This window comes from Apodemus sylvaticus, chromosome 3 (assembly GCF_947179515.1).
Source record: "Apodemus sylvaticus chromosome 3, mApoSyl1.1, whole genome shotgun sequence".
Taxonomy (NCBI): Eukaryota; Metazoa; Chordata; class Mammalia; order Rodentia; family Muridae; genus Apodemus; species Apodemus sylvaticus.
The window spans coordinates 48,393,471-48,415,148 of NC_067474.1; the positions used below are offsets into that span (position 1 = coordinate 48,393,471).

At 40.6% G+C, this 21,678-nt stretch overlaps 1 protein-coding gene across 3 annotated transcripts in view; it reads left to right on the forward strand.

Moving 5' to 3' along the window:
* The window catches only part of Rars2 (arginyl-tRNA synthetase 2, mitochondrial), a 42,817-nt gene that overhangs the window by 5,862 nt on the left and 15,277 nt on the right, over positions 1 to 21,678 (forward strand). For 2 of the 3 annotated variants that reach the window (XM_052176223.1, XM_052176222.1), the window contains 6 exons: positions 3,067 to 3,169; positions 5,273 to 5,356; positions 9,702 to 9,799; positions 12,803 to 12,858; positions 16,275 to 16,358; positions 18,619 to 18,695. In XM_052176223.1, coding sequence (XP_052032183.1) covers positions 3,067 to 3,169; positions 5,273 to 5,356; positions 9,702 to 9,799; positions 12,803 to 12,858; positions 16,275 to 16,358; positions 18,619 to 18,695 — 502 coding nt within the window. Of the gene's footprint in view, positions 1 to 3,066; positions 3,170 to 5,272; positions 5,357 to 6,740; positions 6,782 to 9,701; positions 9,800 to 12,802; positions 12,859 to 16,274; positions 16,359 to 18,618; positions 18,696 to 21,678 lie in introns of those variants that run through there. The other variant, XM_052176224.1, reaches the window with a different exon arrangement.

Genomic DNA, 21,678 nt, shown 5'->3' on the forward strand with positions numbered 1-21,678 from the left:
ACCGGGCTGGCCTCGAACTCAGAAATCTGCCTGCCTCTGCCTCCCAGAGTGCTGGGATTACAGGCGTGCGCCACCACTGTCTGGCTTAAGATGGACTTTTTCTTTATTCTCTCTGACTTTTGAATCTCTGCTTGTCGCTTCTGTGCCACTTTGTGCTTCATTCCTGCTTTGCTAAGTGAATTTCTTTTTGTTTTGTTTTTGTTGTTGTTGTTGTTGTTGTTGTTGTTTTGGTTTTTCGAGACAGGGTTTCTCTGTGTGGTCCTGGCTTCCTGGAACTCACTCTGTACTCCAGGCTGGCCTTGAACTCTGAAATCCACCTGCCTCTCCCTCCCAAGTGCTGGAATTACAGCCTCCACGCCTGGCTGCTAAGTGAATTTGTTGCCCATAGATTGGCTCAAATAGTTGACTAAATTATCAAAGCCTTAAGTGAATTTCTACAATTAAATTTTGTTTTCAGAAAATGGAGTCATCACATAGCCAGCAATGAATAATCTTAGAAAAAACAAGCGCACAGTTGCCAACAATTTTAGTATAGAGAGGACAAACAGAAAACTTCCCCCAAGGCACGAATGTTGGTCGTGTTTGATATCATTTTTTTATTTTTAGATTTATTTTATTTATTATATGTAAGTACACTGTAGCTGTCTTCAGACACTCCAGAAGAGAACATCAGATCTCATTACAGATGATTGTGAGCCACCATGTGTGGTTGCTGGGATTTGAACGCAGGAACTTTGGAAGAGCAGTCCATGTTCTTAACCACTGAGCCATCCCTCCAGCCCCTTGATATTCTATTTAGCATAGATCTATGACTAACATAATTTATAACCAAGATGTCGTTTCTCAGTAACCCTATAAAGTACATACCATTGTTATCATTTTACTGAGGTACCAAGAGATTGAGCAATGTCCAGAATTGCAGATATTAATTGGTAGGTAAACTTGAATTTATGGTTACAGCTCAAACATCAGTTTGGATTGATAAACAGTTGTTGTACTAAGTTGCTAGGTGATGAATTAAGACTCAGAAAATTGCCAGGAACAGCAACACATACCTTTAATCCCAGCACTCCAGAGTCAGAGAGAGGTAGATCTCTGAGTTCAAGGCCAACCTTTTCTACAGAGTGAGTACCAAAGTAGCCAAGGCTACATAGAAAAACTGGGTCTCTCAAAACCAAAAAGAAAAAAAATAGACCCAGTAAATTTCATTGGGCTTTTAATTAATTTTTTATATAATCCATTGTTAATTTTTATATTATAATTTGATTATATTTCTTCTTCAAATCCTCCCTTATTTCCCTCCTTGCCCTCCTTCAGTCTCATGCCCCCCTTTCTTAGCTGTTGTATAGCATGCAAATAAGTATACACACACACACACACACTCCTAAATATAGCCTGTTTGGTCTGTATGATGCTAGAAAATATATATGTGTACATAAATATTTTAAAATAAAATGTGTCTAGTGGTATTGTACTCTTCCCTAGGGGCGGCATCTTTCCTGTTCCCAGCTCTTCTTAATTGACTGCAGTCCTTTGTTTAGGGTTAAGACCTCCTGGGCTTTCTCTGTTCAGTTTATCATATCTGTTGGTGTCATCCTTATTCAGCTCCTGTGTGGTCAGTCAGGTCGGTGAGGCTTTCTGTGTGTAGCTTCTGACATTACCAGGAGACAACCTCACAGCAAACTCTCTGACCCTCTGGCTCATGCACTTTTTTTGCCCCATCTTCTGCAATGTTCCCTGAGCCTTTTGTGCAGAAGTGTTTTGTAGATATATCAGTTGGAACTGCATATAATAAATTTTGATCATGTTCTTTCTCCTACCCAATCCCCCCAGATCCTTTGCCATGTCCCTACTCACCCAACTTTATGTTCTATCCTTGTCTCTCTAAAGAACAAAAACAAAGCAGTAAGACAAAATTACCAAAAGGAAAAAAAAATCCTAGAATAAAACGTCAGAGTCTGTTTTGTGTTGGCATGTGCCCCACCTTATATTGGGGTTGATGTACCCAGTGGCCCTCCGTTGGAGTCTCCCTTTCCCAGCAGGCTTCAGTTGCATATGGTGTCTTATTAGCATTGGTATTTTGTGCCCACCTCCTAGGAAACTTCATAATGTCATTTGACTTTAAGTTCGGTAATATGATGTTGTCCAGAAGTCATACAGGACTTTTAGGTGTGTCTCTGAGTCAGCACGTGTGCCCCTTCCATGTGTATCCTTTTACAAGAATGGTACATGGGCTAGACAAGCGATGACATAACTTGATTAGCTCTCTTCACTAGCTCTCTGTTTAATACCAGCAGATGTCAGTGTATGTAGTTGTGCAGTTATTAATTAAATAACCTGAACTGTCATGCCCACAGAAACTCTTTAGAGATCTGATGAGCCATTCTTGGGTACCTGTCTAAACCATGAAGTCTTTTATCCAAATTTAAATCTTCTTTTCCTTGTATGGTAAGGTTAACTTGATTTTTTGTTTGTTTTGTTTTTCTCAATGAGACTACAATAGATCTAGTGAAAAGTACAAACAGCTGCACCTGTTTCTCTAGGGAACAACGGACTGTTAGGAATAACATTATTTTTTCCCTCATGTTGAAACGTAAAAACAATTTAAAAACATTTTGTAGCTGGGCTGTGGTTTCACATGCCTTTAATCCCAGCACTCTGGAGGCAGAGGCAGGGGAATCTCTAGTCTGTGTGAATTCTAGGACAGCCAAAGCTATACAGAGAAAAACCAAACCAAACCAACCAAACAAACAAAAAGACACAACCCATTTTCTCTTGTTATTTGGACAGTTGTATACAAACATTGAGAATGGGAGGAATGGCTTCATAGAAGAAGTTGAAAGACTTGGGCTTTATGACCCTGCTTACTTGCTAGATATCTTTGTCTGTTTCAAAGATCTACTCTTAGGTAATAAGCAAGAATTTTATAAAATAACCAGGAACTTAAAAGTTATAAATAAATAAAAAGTTTTGTATTTCTTGGCTTTTAATTTCAAAGGTATTCATAAAAAATGCACAGGTAATGTTTCTATAACAATTCTTTCCCATTTCAATGTTTATCTTTAGAGAAGTGGCAGATTTTCAGCTTTCTGTGGATTCCTTACTAGAAGACAACAATCACAAGTCACAACTAGACACTCAAGATCAAGCCAGAAGACTGGCAGAGAAGGTATTTTATCTCTAAATTATAATAAGCCTAGCATTTAAAGAAGAACAGAGCTCTACAGGAAACCTCAGCTATAATGAACTAAATACAGTTTCTTTGTTCAAGACATCTTGAAAAATGTTTTAGTTCATTTTAGCTGTGTGCTATGAGGTTTAATGGTTTTCAGAGTGGTTTCCCTTTGTTGTAGTGTACTTTCTGTTGCTGTGGTAAGTATGACTAAAAATGGCTTAGAGAGGAAAGGGTTTATTTGCCTAGGTAACAACAGTCCATCACTGAGGGAAGACAAGAGCTTAAGCAGTAGTTGAAGCAGCCACCCTGAAGGAATGCTTGCTGTTTGGCCCTCAGGCTACTGCTTAGCTTGCCTGTTGATATAGTTCAGGCCCATTTACCTAGGGATGGTGCCACCTACCATGGGCTGGGCCCTCCCCCATCAGCCATCAAAGTTCCTCACACACAGGGTCATGGGACAGTCTGGACAGTGAGGTTCCTTTCCTAAGTGACTAGGTTTATGTCAGGTAGACAATAAAAAATAATTAGCACACTTCATGTACTAACATTGTTTAGTTGGTATTATGGTTTTGTTTTGTTTTTTAAAGATTTATTTATTTTGTATGAGCACACTGTAGCTGTCTTCAGACACACCAGAAAAGGGCATCAGATCTCATTACAGATGGTTGTGAGCCACCACATGGTTGCTGGGAATTGAACTTAGGACCTCTGGAAAAACAGTCAGTGCTCTTAACTCCTGAGCCATGGTCTTATGTTTTTTATTAGCCACAGGGCTGAAATGTTAATTACATTTTATAGGTTTAAATTGTATACATTTTTGCTTGTTTGCTTGGTTGGTTTGGTTTGGTTTAGTTTGGTTTTGGTTTTCCAAGACTAGATTTCTCTGTGTAGCCCTTACAGTCACTCTGTAGACCAGGCTGGCCTTGAACTCAGAGATCCACCTGCCTCTGCCTCCCAAGTGCTGGGATTAAAGGTGTGCATGAACATCACCCAGCAAAACTGTATAAGCTTGTAAAGACAGATCTACTTACCTCCCCTGCAGCTGGAGTCACAGTGTGAGTGCTAGCTGGAGAGCCCAGGTCCTCGGAAGGAAGACCCCAGTGAATGCCCTTGCGATCTGAGCCAGCTCCCCAGCCCCTGGATAAAGGCTTGAATCTAGGAAAACAAGCATGAGATATTAGAGCTGTGGGTTGCAACTTTTTAAAATAAGTTGTTGAGAAGAGCATTAAAAATATGAGGAGAAATAATGTATATGGAAGGATCACAGAGAAGTTGTAGTTAGATAATTTAGTAAACTTTCTGTATTTCTTAAGTTCTTCCTCATAGGTCGAGTAGATTGAGTCAATGACCAAATCTAAATTGTTTGCTTCAGACCCTGACATAAAGAATGTTGGAAAAGCTTTTTGTTTGTTTTTAATTTAAGTTATATGTTGCTCAAAGAACTCTAAAAAATTGGAAGTGAAAATCACTATTGGAAAAATATGTGTATTTCCAAATAACTGCTAAAGGAGCTTTGGTAACAGAGTGAGAGTGATTTCATTATAAGATCACCTGTTTGGTTTTTATTTTTCCCTCTAAGTCATGATGTATACCAGGAGTAAAATTAATCTAATTACAACACGTAACCACTCCGTGCCGTTTAAGTTCTCAGAAGAACCTGAGGGATTGGTTGCTCTTCAGCGACAGCAGGCACCTCGAGCTGCCCAGGCTAGCAAAGGGTTCGAGTGAGCACACGCAGGCCTGCAGACTGCGGCGAGGCTTCACTCTGTGCCGTGCGTGTGCATCAACAGTGGTCCCCACATGGCCCATGTGGCTAGTGTTCACTGTGTGATAGATGAGGGAGTCTGAGGCGGGGGGGGGGGGGGGGGGGGGTGGAAAAAGGGAGGGAGAGACTGAACAGCATCCTAGTGAGGACAAAAGAAAAGGAAATGTGTTTGTGTGAGGATGGTGAATGGAAAAGGCTGGTTAAGCCCCTGGTCCAGCCATAGTGCCTGCGAACTGAGTCACCTGCTGACTTGTGAGCCAGTTTTGTGCTGTTAGAACTATGTGTCTCAGAGGGTCGGCTCTAAAATGTCACCTGCTTTCCATGGTTTTCAGCTGCAGTGTGATACAGTGGTGACAGCCATCAGTGTCGGTCAGAGGACTCTACATTTCAAGATAAACAGAGAGTTATTAACAAAGGTAAGCCTGGCACACAGTCTAGCCTGTGCTCCCTCTCCATGTGAGCCGCACTGACCCTCCAGCTCCAGGACGTGCCACTCCTCAAAACAGCGCACATGCGATTGACTCCTTAGTCGGACTGCAGCCTCAAGTTAATGTGCTCACGGTTTATATAATTGTCTTGGTGCCTGTCTGTCAGCTGCTGACCTTCGGGCTGTTGCAGCTCTGCTGGGCTCTTCCTTACAGCAACGGCCTTTCCTGTGTACGCTTGCTTGACCAATGATACTTGTGCTTTCAACTCTAATTCACTCCAGGGTTTATAGGGTCTGTCGTTCCCACTGTTCTGCCTCCATGTTTTCACATGGTGGCTGATGCATCATAGATGCCAGGTGAATAACTGTTAGCTGAATGAATGAATGAATGAATGTGCTCCGTGGTAAGAGAAATACATTGGTTTCTACTACCTGGTAATCTGTAATTTATTGGAAGCATAAGACATCAACTGGAGAAACCATGGGGTAACTTTTTCGTTTACTAAAACAGTGAATATTAAAGTAAAAAGGTTAAGTCAAGTTCATTTTGTTCAATGTTTTAAAGTTATAATGCATACTTTTGGCCCATTATTGCCATACTTTTGGATATATATTTTTTTAAGAAATATAGATCACTGGTAGGTTGTTGAGGCTTAGTAAATATGGCTGTCTTGAATTGAAAAAATAATTATAAAGCCAAAAGTTCTCTGTCAGTGTTCTAAGTTACCAGGGACAGTTGGAGAAAGAGACACTACAGAATGTAATAGTCTTAGCAAAAGCAGCAGGGTGATCTGCTGGACTGACCGCAGAGCCACTTCCCAGAAGTTCCCAACACCAAAATCTCTTAATCTGATCTACCGAGTTGTCTTAAGCAACTATCTAGCAAACACAGCCATTATGAAAATTCCAGGTTTGCCAGGAACCTCATGACTAAGGTCATGCAAAGGCTTTAAAATTCCCAAGGAAGAATTTCCCATAAATCTGAGATAACAATCACTGCTTATTTACAAGAGATGGCTTTCAAGGCTAAGTGGTCATCCCTCCAGAGTAAATGCCAGGTGTGATGGCTCTGTAAAATCTCTGAATGTGGACTCTTTCAAGGGTTATTTTTTTTTTTTTAGATTTCTGTATATGAGTACACTGTCACTGTCTTCAGACACACCAGAAGAAGGCATTGGATCCCATTATAGATGGTTGTGAGCCACCATGTTGTTGCTGGGAATTGAACTCAGGACCTCTAGAAGAGCAGTCAGTGCTCCTAACCCCTGAGCCTTCTCTCCAGCCCTCAAGGATTATTTTAATCTCATGCTTTTGCTCCTCAGTCCTTAATGCTTCTGAATAGAGTTAGTGTTTTGTTTTGTTTTGTTTTTCAGATCCTTGGAATTTTATTTTTTCAGTCATCTTTCATTCTGAAGTAAGTAAGCTAGTCAGAATCTACCCCACAGATGAGAACATTTATTGTGAGTTTGTTAAAGCAATGCCTCAACCTGTTAGTGTCCTGACCTCCCAGGGCCTACTGCACTTCCCTGCAGGGCCTCAACGTAGAGTCAAAGCCAGCCTCAAGCACGGGATTCTTTTGGAATCATTCCATGGCAATTCACTGAGCATATCATTTATCACTTTTAAATGATGATTTTATAGCTATTTTCTGATTTATGGAAATGGAAATGAATCTTGCCAAATATGCCTTCCATGCTTTCAGCCCTTGATAGCAATATTGGTCCTTCTTTTGCTTTTCCTTATGTTGGAAGGGGAGGGGTAGAACTTTACTTTTAAAGCTACTTTAAAGTATTTCCATGAAAAATACATGTTTATGTAATAATTTAAAATTTCAATGGCCATGGACTTTATACTTTATTTCAGTTAAGACTCTGTAGAATTGTGGGAGGGAGGACAGAGGAAGAGAAGGGGGCTTATGGGACTTTCGGGGAGTGGGGGGGGGCTAGAAAAGGGGAAATCATTTGAAATGTAAATAAATTATATCGAATAAAAAAAATTAAAAAAAAAGAAAAAAAAAGACTCTGTAGAATTTTATCAGTTGTATTAGTTACTACAAATATTTCCTATTTATAGTATATAGGAAATACACAAATGTCCTAGGTGAGGTGGGAAATCCATGCTGGTGAAAAGAACTCTTATTTGGGTACCACACTTAACACTTGCCAAGAACTTGAAGTCATTTGCAGAAGAGTCTGTAACATTTAATGATGCTTAATTCAATTAAGAGGAGAAAAGAAAAAAGATTTAAATCAAGTTCTATTTGCATTTTTAAAAATACAGATAAAACCTTATTTTCTTAGGTATATCTCAAAAATCCATGGCAAATAAAATCACATTTTTTATTTGCAAATCCAACTTTGCTTGCTCTTTCAAGAGGAGGAGAAAGTGTTTTGTGTCGTCATTAAATAAGTTTTGCCTATGGGTAGCAGATACATTCACGCTGCATTTATTTATGAATTCATAGAAATAGTGATTCTACTACCAAAGAACTGACCAGGCAAGGTGGTAGTGGCAAATTCCTTAGAGTCCTGCTGACAGGCAAAAGAGAACAGTCAAGCCATAGAGTTAGAAAAGAGAAAAGACATCCGCCATGCATAGGAAGGACAGTGACAACAGAGTAGCAGCCGATCGGAGTATCCATCGAGTTCCTTCAGCTCCAATAATGGAAGCTCAGACTTCATTCTGAGTATTTACAGCTTACACTCACACATGCATATTGGTAAATATAGTAGATTCTAGTGCTTTTATCTATTAGAGCACAATGAAACAATAGTACCTCCTAGACATTTTGAAGTTAAAAAAAAAGTTCATTTGTAATTGATACCTTCTAGAAAAGAGAAAGTTAGTTTTCTTCAAAGATGTGGCCGCAGGTAGGTTGGACATGCTCCACTGGATGCCCACACATCAGAGAGTGTACAGACCTAGCCTAGCCGATAACTCAGTTCATCCTGTCTTGGCCTTCCTTCCGAGTTGCTGGGGGTACAAGCATGCACCATCTGCTTTACCTCATTTCTTGACTATATTAACTAATTCTTGATAATAAAATTCTTGCCATACACTACATTTTTAAAGCCCCAGATGAAGTTTGCAATTAAAATCCAACAAGAGTAAAAATAAGACTTTATAACAGTACTTTCAAATCAAGCAATTGTGGGACTGCAGAGATGCCCCAAGGTTAAGAGTACTTGCTCTTTCAGGGGTTCCTGCTCCATTCCTAGCACCATCTGTGACAGTAGCTCCCAGGGACCCTGCCTGCTCTATTGACCTCTGCAGGCAGCAGAGCGGTCTTCTAGTATGCATGTAAATACTCGTACAAATAAAAAACTGAAGTTACACATAACTAAAAGACTCTTTTAAAAACAAATAGAAACCTGCATAAAACTATGCAGTGTAACCTGTACAAAAATGAACTCTGAACTATGCTGCAGTTCTGTGTTATTAAATAAAAGTTAACCTATACTATGTTATGGAGGCTTCTGTCAGGTTTTATCTTCCATCTGTAGAGCCAACAGGCATTTAATTACATATTCTTATATAAGTACATATTCACTGGCTCTACTCCGTGTCTTGAGTTAGCACAGAAGCAACAATAGCAGGCATACAGTAACTAGCACATTCACTTGCCTGGGAGAATTTTTGCTATTTGACTTCTCAATCTCCTATATCCCAGGCTGGCCTTGAACTAGAGGTGAGACCAATGAGGACCTTGAATTTCTGATCTTCTTCCATACACCAGGTCTGTGCAGTGCTGGAGCTGGAACACACAGTTCTGTGCATTCTAGGAAAGCGCTCTTATCAAGGAAGCTATTATGACCTTAGGAAAATTAACCTCTGCTCTTCTTTCCTGGTCTGTGAGCACAGTGCTCACCTCTGAAGATGTTGTGAGGATTAAATCAGTTAATATAAAGCCCTCCTCACTGTCTTTGTTACATAGTCTTCACTCAGTAACTGATTTGATCCTGCCTTGGGCTCTGGTATTACTCTTTCCATGGAATTTTTGACAGTTAGCCTAACCTCACAAAGCTTCAAGTTCCTGATCTCTGAGTGCCATCAGCGGTTCTGTACTGTTGAGTGGACTAAATTTATAGTCCCGGAGTAGCACATCACACTTACTCTCTCACATTGTAAGTGCTCTAAGAGGAGTTGGCAGCAAGTGATGTTGGTGCTAGAGTTGCTGCTGCTACTGCTGCTGCTGCTGTTGCTGCTGACAGTTCTATACAATTCTAAGAATGAACAAGTTAACAGCATTTTGTTTTCAGTAATACAGTAGTTAGGAATATTTATTTATTTGTTTGTTTGTTTATTATCACTAAATGCCACTCCTGTTTTTTCAGGCAGTATTGCAACAGGTAACTGAAGATGGCTCAAAATATGGATTAAAAAGTGAACTGTTCTCAGATCTTCCCCAGAAGAAGATTGTGGTTGAATTCAGGTGAGTGACTGTTGATCTTATGTGCTGATTGACCCAGCTGATCGGATGGAGAAGAGTATACCTTGGTGGCTGAGTTTTCACTGAATTGCACATGGAAAGTTGAAGATGAGCAACATTATGTTATCTTGTTAGGATCATGGTGGATCAATCACAAACCATGAATAAAAATGACAAAAATCAATATTTTCTGAAACCCAAAAGTATGGGTTTGCCTTTTCCTTTTTTGGACCAGATCCCCAGTGTTCCAGGCTGGCCTTGAACTGGAGGTGTAGCCAGTGGTGACCTTGAATTTCTGAGCTGCCCTCCTGAGTGCTAGGTTCATAGGTGTGCACCACCACACCACAGTTATGCAGAGCGGGGTTGAAACATAAAGACTTGTTAATGCAAGAGAGGTGCGTGCGCGTGTCAGGGAATACTTTGTGGAGTCAGTTCTCTCCCTGGCCTTTTGTTTGGGTGCTGAGAATTGAACACAGATTGCCAGGCTTGCTTGGCAAACCACCTTACTATCTTGCCAGCCCAATTACTATGGTTAGTTTGCCTTTTTTTAAGGACTCATTTTTCACTTTAGTTAATTTGTAAGGCAGTTCACTACTATATTAAGAGTTTTAACATAATTGGACAACTAAAGAACAAAGCCTTGCAATTATAATTAGTTTTTTTTGTTAACAGAAAAATAACTTTAAGGAGTTTTTTGTTTTAATTATTAGTTTTTATTGTATATGTGAGGTAGGTGTGTGTGTGTGTGTGTGTGTGTGCGTGTGTGTGTGTGTGAAATGCAGGTTCATAGATGTGGTGTTGTGCATGCAGAGGTCAGAGGACACCCATGGGTGTACACCTAGCCCACCTTGTCTGAGAACAGGGTTTTTGTTTGCCTCTGTGTATGTCAGACTAGTTGGCCTGTGTGCTTTCAGGGATTCTCCCTTATCTACCTCCTGTCCGCCCTAGGAGCATCAGGATTACAGTTTTTGCCAGAGCTCTGGGAGTACAAATACAGATTCCCGTCATTGTGTGCCAAGGATACTTTGTCCAGTCCATAATCAGTAGCACCTGAGGGTTTTGGTTGGGGTTTGGGTTTTTTTTGTTTTTTTTTTTTGTCTTGTTTTGTTTTTCAAAATAGGGTTTCTCTGTGTAGCTCTGGCTATCCTAGAAGACCAGGCTGGCCTTGAACTTAGAAATCTGCCCGTCTCTGCTTCCTGAGTGCTGGGAGGCACTCAATGCCCCCAAGTTTTCAATTTGTTTCTGCATAGTCTTCAGATAAATTTCTAATATATTATAAATAAAACCATCTAATACTTAAACTGTTATGAATAATCAAAACTGTAAAGAACTAAAATCTTCAGTGTAGCTGACTAGTTGACAGTTCAAGAAAATTACCAGAAATATTTATCTTCCAAAAGATGAAGAATCCTAATGAGCTATTTCCTCACTTAGAAAGATAAGACTCCCTAGAGTGCTTTTTGTTTCTCTGCATGTGCTTCTGGGGACAGTGTGGTGCACATGCATGTACACATGTCCTATGAAGACCAAATGTCCGCCCTGGGTGTCTCTTCAGGTGGTAGTGTTCTTCAAGTGCATCCTCTTCGATTTTGAGACAGGTTCCCTCCCTTTGCCTAGAACTCACCAATTAGGCCACCATGGCTGTCTGCCGGTTAGCTGCCAGGAATACACTTTGTTCCTCCTTTCACACTGGTGTTACAGCAGGAGACCGAAAGCCTGGCCTTTGTCCATGGTCTGGAGGTCAGAGGCAGGGCCACACGCTTCGTGGGCAGGCAGCTTCACTGGCTGAGCTCTCTGCCACCCTCTCTGGCATTTCTTAAAAAGCTATGGGCAATGTCTCCTGTTCACTACCTCCTTTTTGTTCCTCAGGGAATTTTCAAAAATCTAGTTATGATTATAAATTGGAAGTCCGATAATGGGTTTTCCAAATTGCACAAGTACTCTACACTTAGATTCTAGGGGCAGACGCTGGAAGATGTAAAACCCTTTATAACTGAGATCGACTGCTGCCCCATAGGGCAGGCACACGTCTTTGTATCATAGCATTTAAAATGGAGTTTAGAGATTTGTTTGTATGACAAAGAGAAAGAGGACTTCAAACAACCCTTCATGCTGGAGGACAAAGACCCTAAAGAGCAGTCCTTGTCCTGGTAGGCATGCTGTGTGGTGCAGAGCTCACGTGTGTTCAGAAACAAGGCTGCAGTGACGTTCTGCAGGGCAGCACGTTGACGTTCTGCAGGGCAGCACGTTGACGTTCTGCAGGGCAGCACGTTGACGTTCTGCAGGGCAGCACAGGCAAGCTTTGCTGGAAGCACTGCAGATCCGTTATGTGCTTGATCCTGAATAGGCCTTTTGAAACTTCTACTAAAACCTCTTTTGCCCAAGAAATTCAAAATTTTTAACTTATAGTTATTTGTTTGTACATGTGTGAGAGAGCATTTGTATGGAGGTCAGAGGAGAAATGTAGGAGTCACTGCTCTCCTCTGAACTGAATGTGGGAACTCAGGAGATCAGGCCTGGCAGCAGGCATCTTCACTGAGCCATCTTACTGGCCCCACCTAAGAATTTTTATAAAACCTTGGGGATATAGGTAAATAAAATATAAAATAGGAGTATAAATTAACATTTAGTGATAACATATTGTAATTTATTTTAAAACAGTAATTTACATAAAATTTTAATACCATTTGCTAATTTGCATACTAATGTGACAAATACAAATATTTTTATACAAAGAATTAAACCTTAGCTTAATGTTTGGTACTATAGAACATAGAGTTTCTCTCCAGCACTTTTATCTCCTTAATCATAAAATAATTTGTTTCATAAGTGTGCCATTTCTGAATAGCAGACTACATTATAGATCACACAATCAATAATTAATTGTTGGTCAGAAATAAGGCCCTGCTCCCTAATTATGCCAATCTACAGACATATTCTATGCATTATCTTGTTCATTCTCAAAATTTTTGTTATTGAAATAAAATATTCTTGCAATTTTTGCAGTTCACCTAATATTGCCAAAAAATTTCATGTTGGACATTTGCGCTCCACCATCATAGGTAAGTGTTCACTTCAACAGGAAACGCTAAACGAGGCTTTGGTGATGGGAATAAGAATGGGGTGCAATGGTCATGAGTTTAAATAAAAAGGAAAAGAAAGGAAGGCTCCCCAAAATGTAGGTTTATATGACCATAATGCTAAGCAAATGTTGCAGTAAATTGGAAAATGGGTTTATAGATTAAAAACCAAAATTTATTTCAACAGAAAAAGACTCAGAAATCAGTTTTCAATGGTATGTGTGTTGTGATTTTTTTTAACTGTTATCCTTATGGAAAACTGAAAGAGGCAAAAATTAAAAAAAAAATCACAAATTATTTTGTGGGATTGGCAGAAAGAAATATTTCAGATTTTTTTTGTTCACATTTTTTTTTTGTTTTAAATAAACTCACTCTCAGAACTTAATGGTAATTTTCAAGACTAAAAATGTCTATAAGAAATTTTAGGAATACTAAAACTACTTCATAGTTGTAAAGCTTCAGTGCATAGTATGCTTTTTGAGGTATGTGTGTGTGGGGAGAGAGAGAGAGAGAGAGAGAGAGAGAGAGAGAGAGAGAGAGAGAGAGGGAGGGAGAGAGGGAGAGAGAGAGAGAGAGAGAGCGCTACAGGTGGTTATGAGCACCCAGCGTGTGTGGGAATGGAACTCTAGTGCTCTCAAGAGCACCGAGTACAGCAAACATAACCACTGAGTATCAGTAGCTCAGGGTCGGCCCTCTAACTACTTAAATCGTTTTGCAGTACTGTAATTCACAACTCAGCTTAGAATTATACAATATTAGACTTGGAGTTCATTTAAGTATACAGCGAATAAGAGAATAAATAGCAAGACAGAGAAAGAAAGACAAATTGGATGATGAGAGAGAAAGCATAAAACCCAAACAAGGTCAAGTCTGATGCTCAAAACATTCGGCAGAAACTCAGCTGGTAAATTCTTTTTAAGAGAGCCAGCTACTAGAACTCCCACCTGAGAGTCCTCAGCTGAGCCTTCCAGGTCTAAGAACAAACAGCAACAGGCAGAGGTGATGTCGCCCTCACCACTTCCAGCTGAACCAGCCTGGATGTTGCAGTGCTCAGCTCGGGCTTCCCACTGAGCCTGCCGAATTTCTGGTCGTTGAACTTCAACTTCTTCTTTTCTATAAGTGCTTTTATGTCATAGGATAAACTCCTGTTGGAGATGATTTACTCCAGCTCTTTGCAAGGACAGCATTTATACCCATGGACTGCTACTCCCCCCACCCCATGTCACAGAGTTAGGGAACCAGCCCATTCTCAACAAGCCAATGTGTTCAGGTCTGCAGTGGGGACAGAGACGGTTTCTCAGTGAGTTTGAACATCACATGGCAGTTTACAGATATGATGTACATTTTCCCCACTTAATGTAGCTCTGTTTAGTAAGTATACTTACCTAAGATTTGTGTAGAAGAAATTCATGTGTAACAAGTAACTTTCCTAAGATCACATGGATAAAGTATTTGTGGCTGGGATCTAAGAGTCCAATTAGGAGCCGTATGCACGTATTTCAGTGCATTTGTGAGATAACAGTATGCTAAGGAAAGGAGATGTACAAAGCAGCTGAAGAAGATGATTCTTCTTGCTGGGACTGTATACATTTGGAAGCTGTAGAGCTAGAGATACTTGCAAAGAAGGAGGATGCTGTAATTCACATCAGGCTTTTATATTTATGACCTCGTCGATTTGTGACAGGGGCTCAGTTGTAGCCCACGTTGGACTAGAACTACCATGTAGTCCAGGCTAAGCATGAACTCTTAGCAGTCCTCTTGCCTCAAACTCCCAAGTGCTAGGATTATGAGTGTTTGCCAACAAGCCACTATATTTAAGTCAAGAAATGATTTATTATAGAATCTAGATGACTTGCAAAGTTATTGGGAGGACTAAAGAGATTTTTAATTGCACTGGCATGAGTGACCCCGAGGAGTATCCCACAGACGTTGGTGACAAGGGAGAACCTGCCTCTTCCGCCATTGCTTCCATGTTCTGGTGCTACTGCCATGACTCAGAAACTGCCACTGTGCATGGTCATGTCTTCTGCAATCCATTACAGACGACAGAGCTCATATCATAGCCTGTCTTTCAGTTTGTTTTACAGGTCATGACACAGTGCTAGAACCTGTATTAGCAGGTGCCACTGAAGAGAGGGGAGAAAAACAAAACAAATGTCTCAGAGTTTCATAACTGCTTGTGGGGGCGGGGAGAAAAAGCAAAAAAATAAAAATAAAAAATAGAAGTTAAGTCCTTTGCCAAATCACATGCAAAGTGTCCCTTACTGTCCCATCTTAGAAGATTTCTGGAACCTAATTATAAGACACTCTGGTAACTGGGGAAGAAGATCCTTTAGATTTCCAGCTTTTGCAGTATGTGAAGGCAGGAAGAAGGTTGAGTAGAGCAGACACTGGACATCAACCTGTATCAGCAGAATATGCAAGTAAAGGCTCTGGAGCAGTGTGTGCTGTTAGGGAGCAGGCTTGTGGACGATGCTCTTCAGTGCGTGAAAAGGTGACCTGAGCTACTTAGAGAAACGGAGCAGTGTACAGCTCACATCCTTAGGACACAGACACAGACAAATTATATAGTTTTCTTTATTTCTTTAGGGTGGTGTCCACACATGTGAATGCAGGTGCCTTCAGAGGCTGAGGTGTGTGTGTGTGTGTGTGTGTGTGTGTGAGAGAGAGAGAGAGAGACAGACAGACAGACAGACAGACACAGAGAAACAGACAGACACAGAGAGACAGACAGACACAGGGAGCAAGCACGGGTATACATGAATGCACAGCATCTGATCCCTTGGTGTTAGAGTTTCAGAGAGCTGTGAGCTTCCTGATGTGGGAGCTTGGAACCAAACTTGGGTGTTCTGGAAGAGCAGCAAGTAATCTTAACTGCTAGGCCGTTTCTCTAGCCTCCTAAATGCTATATTCATTAATTACTAAGATTCTGTTCTCTTTTGTCCTTGGGATTAGCTAAGTAATTACTATAGAGTAATAGTAATTACTCAAATGTGTTTCTAAGTGCCAATAGTGATCCTAATGAAAATTCTCTTCTCATGAAAATTATGGGAACCTTTGAAATAACATCTCTCTAAATAATTCCTTACTTCATGTCTTATACAAGTAAACACATTATGGATGCTTTAATAGAAATTTTATTTTATTCTATAAAATATATTTTATAAATATATATACTTATATATATATATTTTATAAAATATATATAAATATAAATATATATATATATTATAAAATATATTTTATAAATATATTTTATTAAATATAAAAATTTTATTTAAAAAGAGAAGTTTTATTAAAAGGGGTTTTCTATCTTATGACTTGATAATAGAGAAGTACAAAGTTTTAAAGCCAAAAATGGATAAACTAATATAAGATTATATTTTATCTATGACTAGGAAATTTTATAGCAAATCTAAAAGAAGCTTTAGGACATCAAGTAACAAGAATAAATTACATTGGAGATTGGGGCATGCAGTTTGGTAAGTATCTTTGGCAAGCTTTTCATTTTATAATATGCTTAATTGTTTCAAACACTATGTCACTTGGTCATCTGTATGAAATGTAGACAATCCCTGCTACAACAATGTAATACGTGTGTAATGCTAGGAATTGAACCTGGGGTCACGTGTATACTTAGAACATATACTACCACTGAGCCGTATCTGCCTATTGATGTACATAGTCTATATAAACCTTGCCATATAATTAACTGGCATATTTAAAACAGTACCTAATAGATTAGTATACTTAACACATACATTAAGCCTTTTATAAAGAAGAGCAGCTTACCTTTATTGGTTAAACGTAGAAATGAATACACAGAGAAGAAATAAGTCTCTAGCTATGTATTCCAGTCTTAGCCACAGCTTGCCATTTTTAAATCTCATGAATTCCAACACTTCCCCACCTCCTCACCCCACCCCCTACCCCTACACTCACACTCACACCCACACCCACACCCAGACCATCCTATGAGACGTGGGATCTGTTACTATGAGTGGGTAGCCCAGAGGTGAAACACAGTGTGATGCCTTAGCTTTCTCTGGAACTCGCCACTGGAGTAGGTGGAAGTCAAAGGACACAAAAGGAAAAGGGTGAACCCCAAAGAGCTGCATGCCATAAATCATGTCAAGGTCCCTCACAGTTTCTTCAGAAACCCTGTGGCTCATATAACCTAGTCATGTAGGTATGAAGAGGCCCAAGCAGGGGAGTTGTTAATATTGTGAGGGACTGCTTGCACACTGAATACAATCTTGTATTGTTTTTAAGATCAAGCTATACTGCTATATTTTATGACAGAGAGATGTGTCCTTCGCATATCACCACATTCCTAGAAGGCAGCTCTTTGTAAAAGTGGGGTTTTATCCTTCTGTCCCCAAGCTCCCAAGGTAACGACTCTGAGACTCCAGTTATCTTTGCAGATAGCTTGGCTGTAAGCGTTGGCTGTCCTCCAGCTAGCTCATTATTACCATCCCACTATTCTGTTGTAATTCTGCCTCGCGGCTCGTTACCTCAGTTCCCACGCTTCTGTCCTCCTTGGACCTGGGAGGACCCCTATGCTTCTCTCTATCCGTTGCCAGATCTCCCACATCCTATTTTCTTTCTTGGTTCATTGGCCATAAGCTTTTTATTGACAGGTGATGGCTATAAGAGACACGCTCTGCACTCAGCTGGGATTTTTGCTGCAGCACTCTGTGTGCTCTTTTCCCCACAAGATGATAATCTCTTGAGGGTATAGGCTATGCCTTAATTATTTTTATATCCACTCGGTGATGAATGGCTCTGTTTACGTACTAATAACAGAGCTAGGTAATATTGTAAGCCTTCTCCAAAAGCATGTAGTTTCCACAGAAGCTTTTTCATAAGAGGTTTATCATAGTCTTCTCTTGTGAGTAGTGTTATTTCAGTTACTAAAAATGTTTCCAGACCTTAGAAATAGAGCTTAAACCTGTTCATAGTCTGTTCACTATAGAAGACATCAAGAACAGCCTTCGTATCAAAAATCCACTGTCAGTTCACAGCAGCTGGTAGTCAAAGGTTTAAACTCTGGGTACAACAATCAAGACTTTCTAGATAGCACCCATTGTCCTTTGACTGGTCTAAACAAGTCACAGCAACAGCAGTATGTGATGAGTAGTCATCAGATTCTGGCTGCAGGGTTTTCAGTAGTATTTTCCTAGAAAGGAATTCTGTGATTAATGATCTGCCAGCATCCCATTACAGCCATCATTGTAGAATTAATGTTCGTTCAGGTCTCCCATTTGAGAGTCGGCACATGCTTGCTGTGCACAGAGCTAGCTTTTCAGTGTGCATCAGACGGAGGGCTAACTGGAGCCTTTACTTTTCCCCCCGTCCTCTTAGTACACGCTTCACATCTTCCCACGTTCTGCTTCCTTTACCCTGAATCATAATCACATTTGTTTTTCTTTTAAGATACACAGAACTTTAGTCATCTTTCTTGCTGCTCTCTAAGATCTCGAATATTGCATACTCTGATTGCAATAGCATTCTACTCTGTGCCGACTCTCACTTAGACAAATGAGCATTGGTTCTGATGTAAGAAGGCATGCGCTCCACGGTGCAGGAATGCGCAGTAGCTGGTCATGCTGTTTTTGCAGTCAGGGTGCAGGGTGCAGATCGGAGAAGTTCATCTTCTTACAGAATTATACCTGTTTCTCACCATGACTGTTCTCTACTATTCTATTTTGTAATTTTTTTATCCATTCATTATCTTGATAGGTCTACTGGGAACTGGTTTCCAGCTGTTTGGCTATGAAGAGAAACTCCAGGCCAATCCTTTACAGCATCTCTTTGACGTAAGTTGGTTAGATAATAGGGATTTTCTCCTAAAGGTTGACTTGAGGACACAGTTTTCCCTCACTGTACATGTACCCTAAACTAGCTTAGGGTAGATAAACTTTTCTATTCTTCATTTCTGGATATACTTGAATAGAAAGTATCTAAATTTGATTGTTGTCAAGGGCAGGACCACTTATACTGTTGTTTCAGGAGAGATGGATGTGTAAACAAATTCAGGCTGGGGAGAGAGGAAATTCTAAGGTTAGCAGGTGCATTGTTTTGAGAGAGAAGTATGAACACAAAACTATTATCCTGGATTTTTGTCAGCTTGACACAAGCTAGAGTCGTCTGAAAAGAGGGAATCTCAACTAAGAAAATTCCTCTATCAGATTGCCTGAAGGCAAGTGTGTGGGGCATTCTCTTGATTAATCGTCCATATGGGTGGTACCACCCTGGGCAAGGGGTTCTGAGATTTATAAGAAAGCAAAGTGAGCAGGCCAAAAGGGGCAAACTAGTAAGCAGCACTCCTCCATGCTTTAGTTCCTGCCTCCAGGTTCCTGCCTTAAAGTCCTTCGCTGACTTCCCCTCAGTGCTGGACTGTGACTGGATGAGTAAACCAAATAAACCCTTCGCTTCCCAAGTTGCTTTTTGTCAGGGTGTTTTATTACAGCCAGAGAACCCTAACTAGGACAGAAATTGGTACCAGGAGTATCACCTATCAGGGCCTGCCAAAGGCTCAAACAGCATTCCTAACTACCACTGACATTCCAGGTACTATCAGCTCTACTTGATCATATGGTCCTTGTGGTAAATCAGCCTGCACAGCATTCTGGGGCTGTTGAAGAGCCTCCTGCTCCTTCCAGGTCCCACTCAAAGCTAGCAGCTTCCCAAGCCACTTGGGGTGTGGGTCAAAGCACCGTATCAAGTGAGGCATATGTTGCCTCCAGACTCTGCCTAGGCCTACTGAAGCATTGTACATCCCTCAGCGGTGGGAGGGGCCAAAGGAACACCGTTTCCTTTGCTTTAGAAAGAATATCTCTGCATCTCCACACCGCCTAGTAATGTAGAAGGCATAATTAAAAACATTTGATAGATTGATAGCTGCACACCATGTAGCATGTTTGTAGGCTATTGCTGGGACAGACCTGACCGTGTGTCCTGGAGTATTATGAAGTGTTTGAAAGTTTGAGCTAGAAAAGCCATTGACTCCATGGGGCCCAATCAGCTATTGTGGGAACCTAGAAGATAAAGCTGAGAAAGGGGGTGGTGGCCTGCATGTGAAACTTCAGGAGGAGCTTGAGAGCTCCTCAGAGAATATCAGGTTGTAATGTGGGTTGTAATGTTTTGAATTAATGATCTGTGTGTCTTGTCAATAGCTTGAGGAATCTGCTGTGATTAAGAGATCAGAGTCATTCAGTTGAAACATTCTTGGTTCACTCTGCCAGCCAGTCAGTGCTGGTTACCTGTTCATGACTGAGGGAAGCCAAGGTAGGAGCTGATGCTGAGGCCATGGAGGAACACTGCTTACCGGCTAGCTCCTTGTGCCTATTCCTGTTTAGGGTATTAATAGCACTTGTTCATTCATGTGTGCCTGCTTCTGCCTTTGGGTGCTGGGATTAGAGATCCCTTGTCACCCCTTTGTCTTCAGCAACAGTAAAGTCTGTTTCTGTGTAAATGTTGCTATGATGTGTCAACACTGTATAAAGGTTTAGAAGCCTCATTGTTTTGTAGCGGTTTTAGCAATTTCTATTGCTTTCTACTGCTTTAGTAGCCTTCTGGAATCATTCTTGTTTCAAGCTGGAAGTGAGTTATTTATAGCTACTAGGAAAAATCCTTGTAGTCTCTATGTATAACTTCAATCCTAATTGAAATATACTATTAATATTTATTGTTCTATATTAATAGTATGTTCCTGATATTGAAAAAAATTATTTAAACTGAATTAGAAGTGACCCCTCAGTAAACCATCAACCCCTCTCCAGTTGGATATAGAACTAAATCAAGGTTGGATTGTGCTAAAAACCCCTAAAATGCTGTTCCACATAATGCTTAAGAGCTCAAGTTGGCCTGTAGTTACGCTTTATAAGAAGTATTTCTGTTTGCCCTCGTTACCTGTTTAGCAGCTCTTTTGCAGATTAAAAGGATAGCTTTAAATTATTTCATTAAAAGTAGCTCCTGAACCACGTGTGCATAGGAATGGGCCGGGGTTTACTGGGGTGATGGAGGGTGGGCTCTCAGATCCCCACCTCCCACTGCTCAGCTATTTGCTACTGCCTTAGTCAGGGTTTCTATTCCTGCACAAACATCATGGCCAAGAAGCAAGTTGGGGAGGAAAGGATTTATTCAGCTTATACTGTGGACACATTGCTGTTGATCACTAAAGGAAGTCAGGACTGGAACTCAAGCAGGTCAGGAAGCAGAAGCTGATGCAGAGGCCATGGAGGGATGTTTCTTACTGGCTTCCTTCCCCTGGCTTGCTCAGCTTGCTTTCTTATAGAACCTAAGACTACCATCCCAGAGATGGCACCACCCACAAGGGGCCCTCCCCCCCTTGATCACAAATTGAGAAATTGCCCCCCAGCTGGATCTCATGGAGGCACTCCTCCAACTGAAGCGCCTTGCACAGTGATAACTCCAGCCTGTGTCAAGTGACACACAAAACCAGCCAGTACAGTTTCTGATAATTCAGGGACCAGGGAGTCATTGCCCTCGGGTGTGTACCTACCAGTGACCACCAGAGCTTAGTATACGATTCCAATATGGCAGGCACACAGATGGCTTTGGTTAAATGAAACAGGTCACGAAACCAGAGCAGAAGTCATGAATCTGGGACATGTAGAGAGGAATGGAGGTTTGGAAGTGGTGTGAGAGACAGATGAGAGAGGGGTAGGGAAAATGTAGTTGGAATATATATAAGAATAAACAATAAAGAATAATTTTTAAGTAGCTGTGAAAGCTTCCATATATCTTTTATTTATTGAGTTAAGTTATGCTTTGATT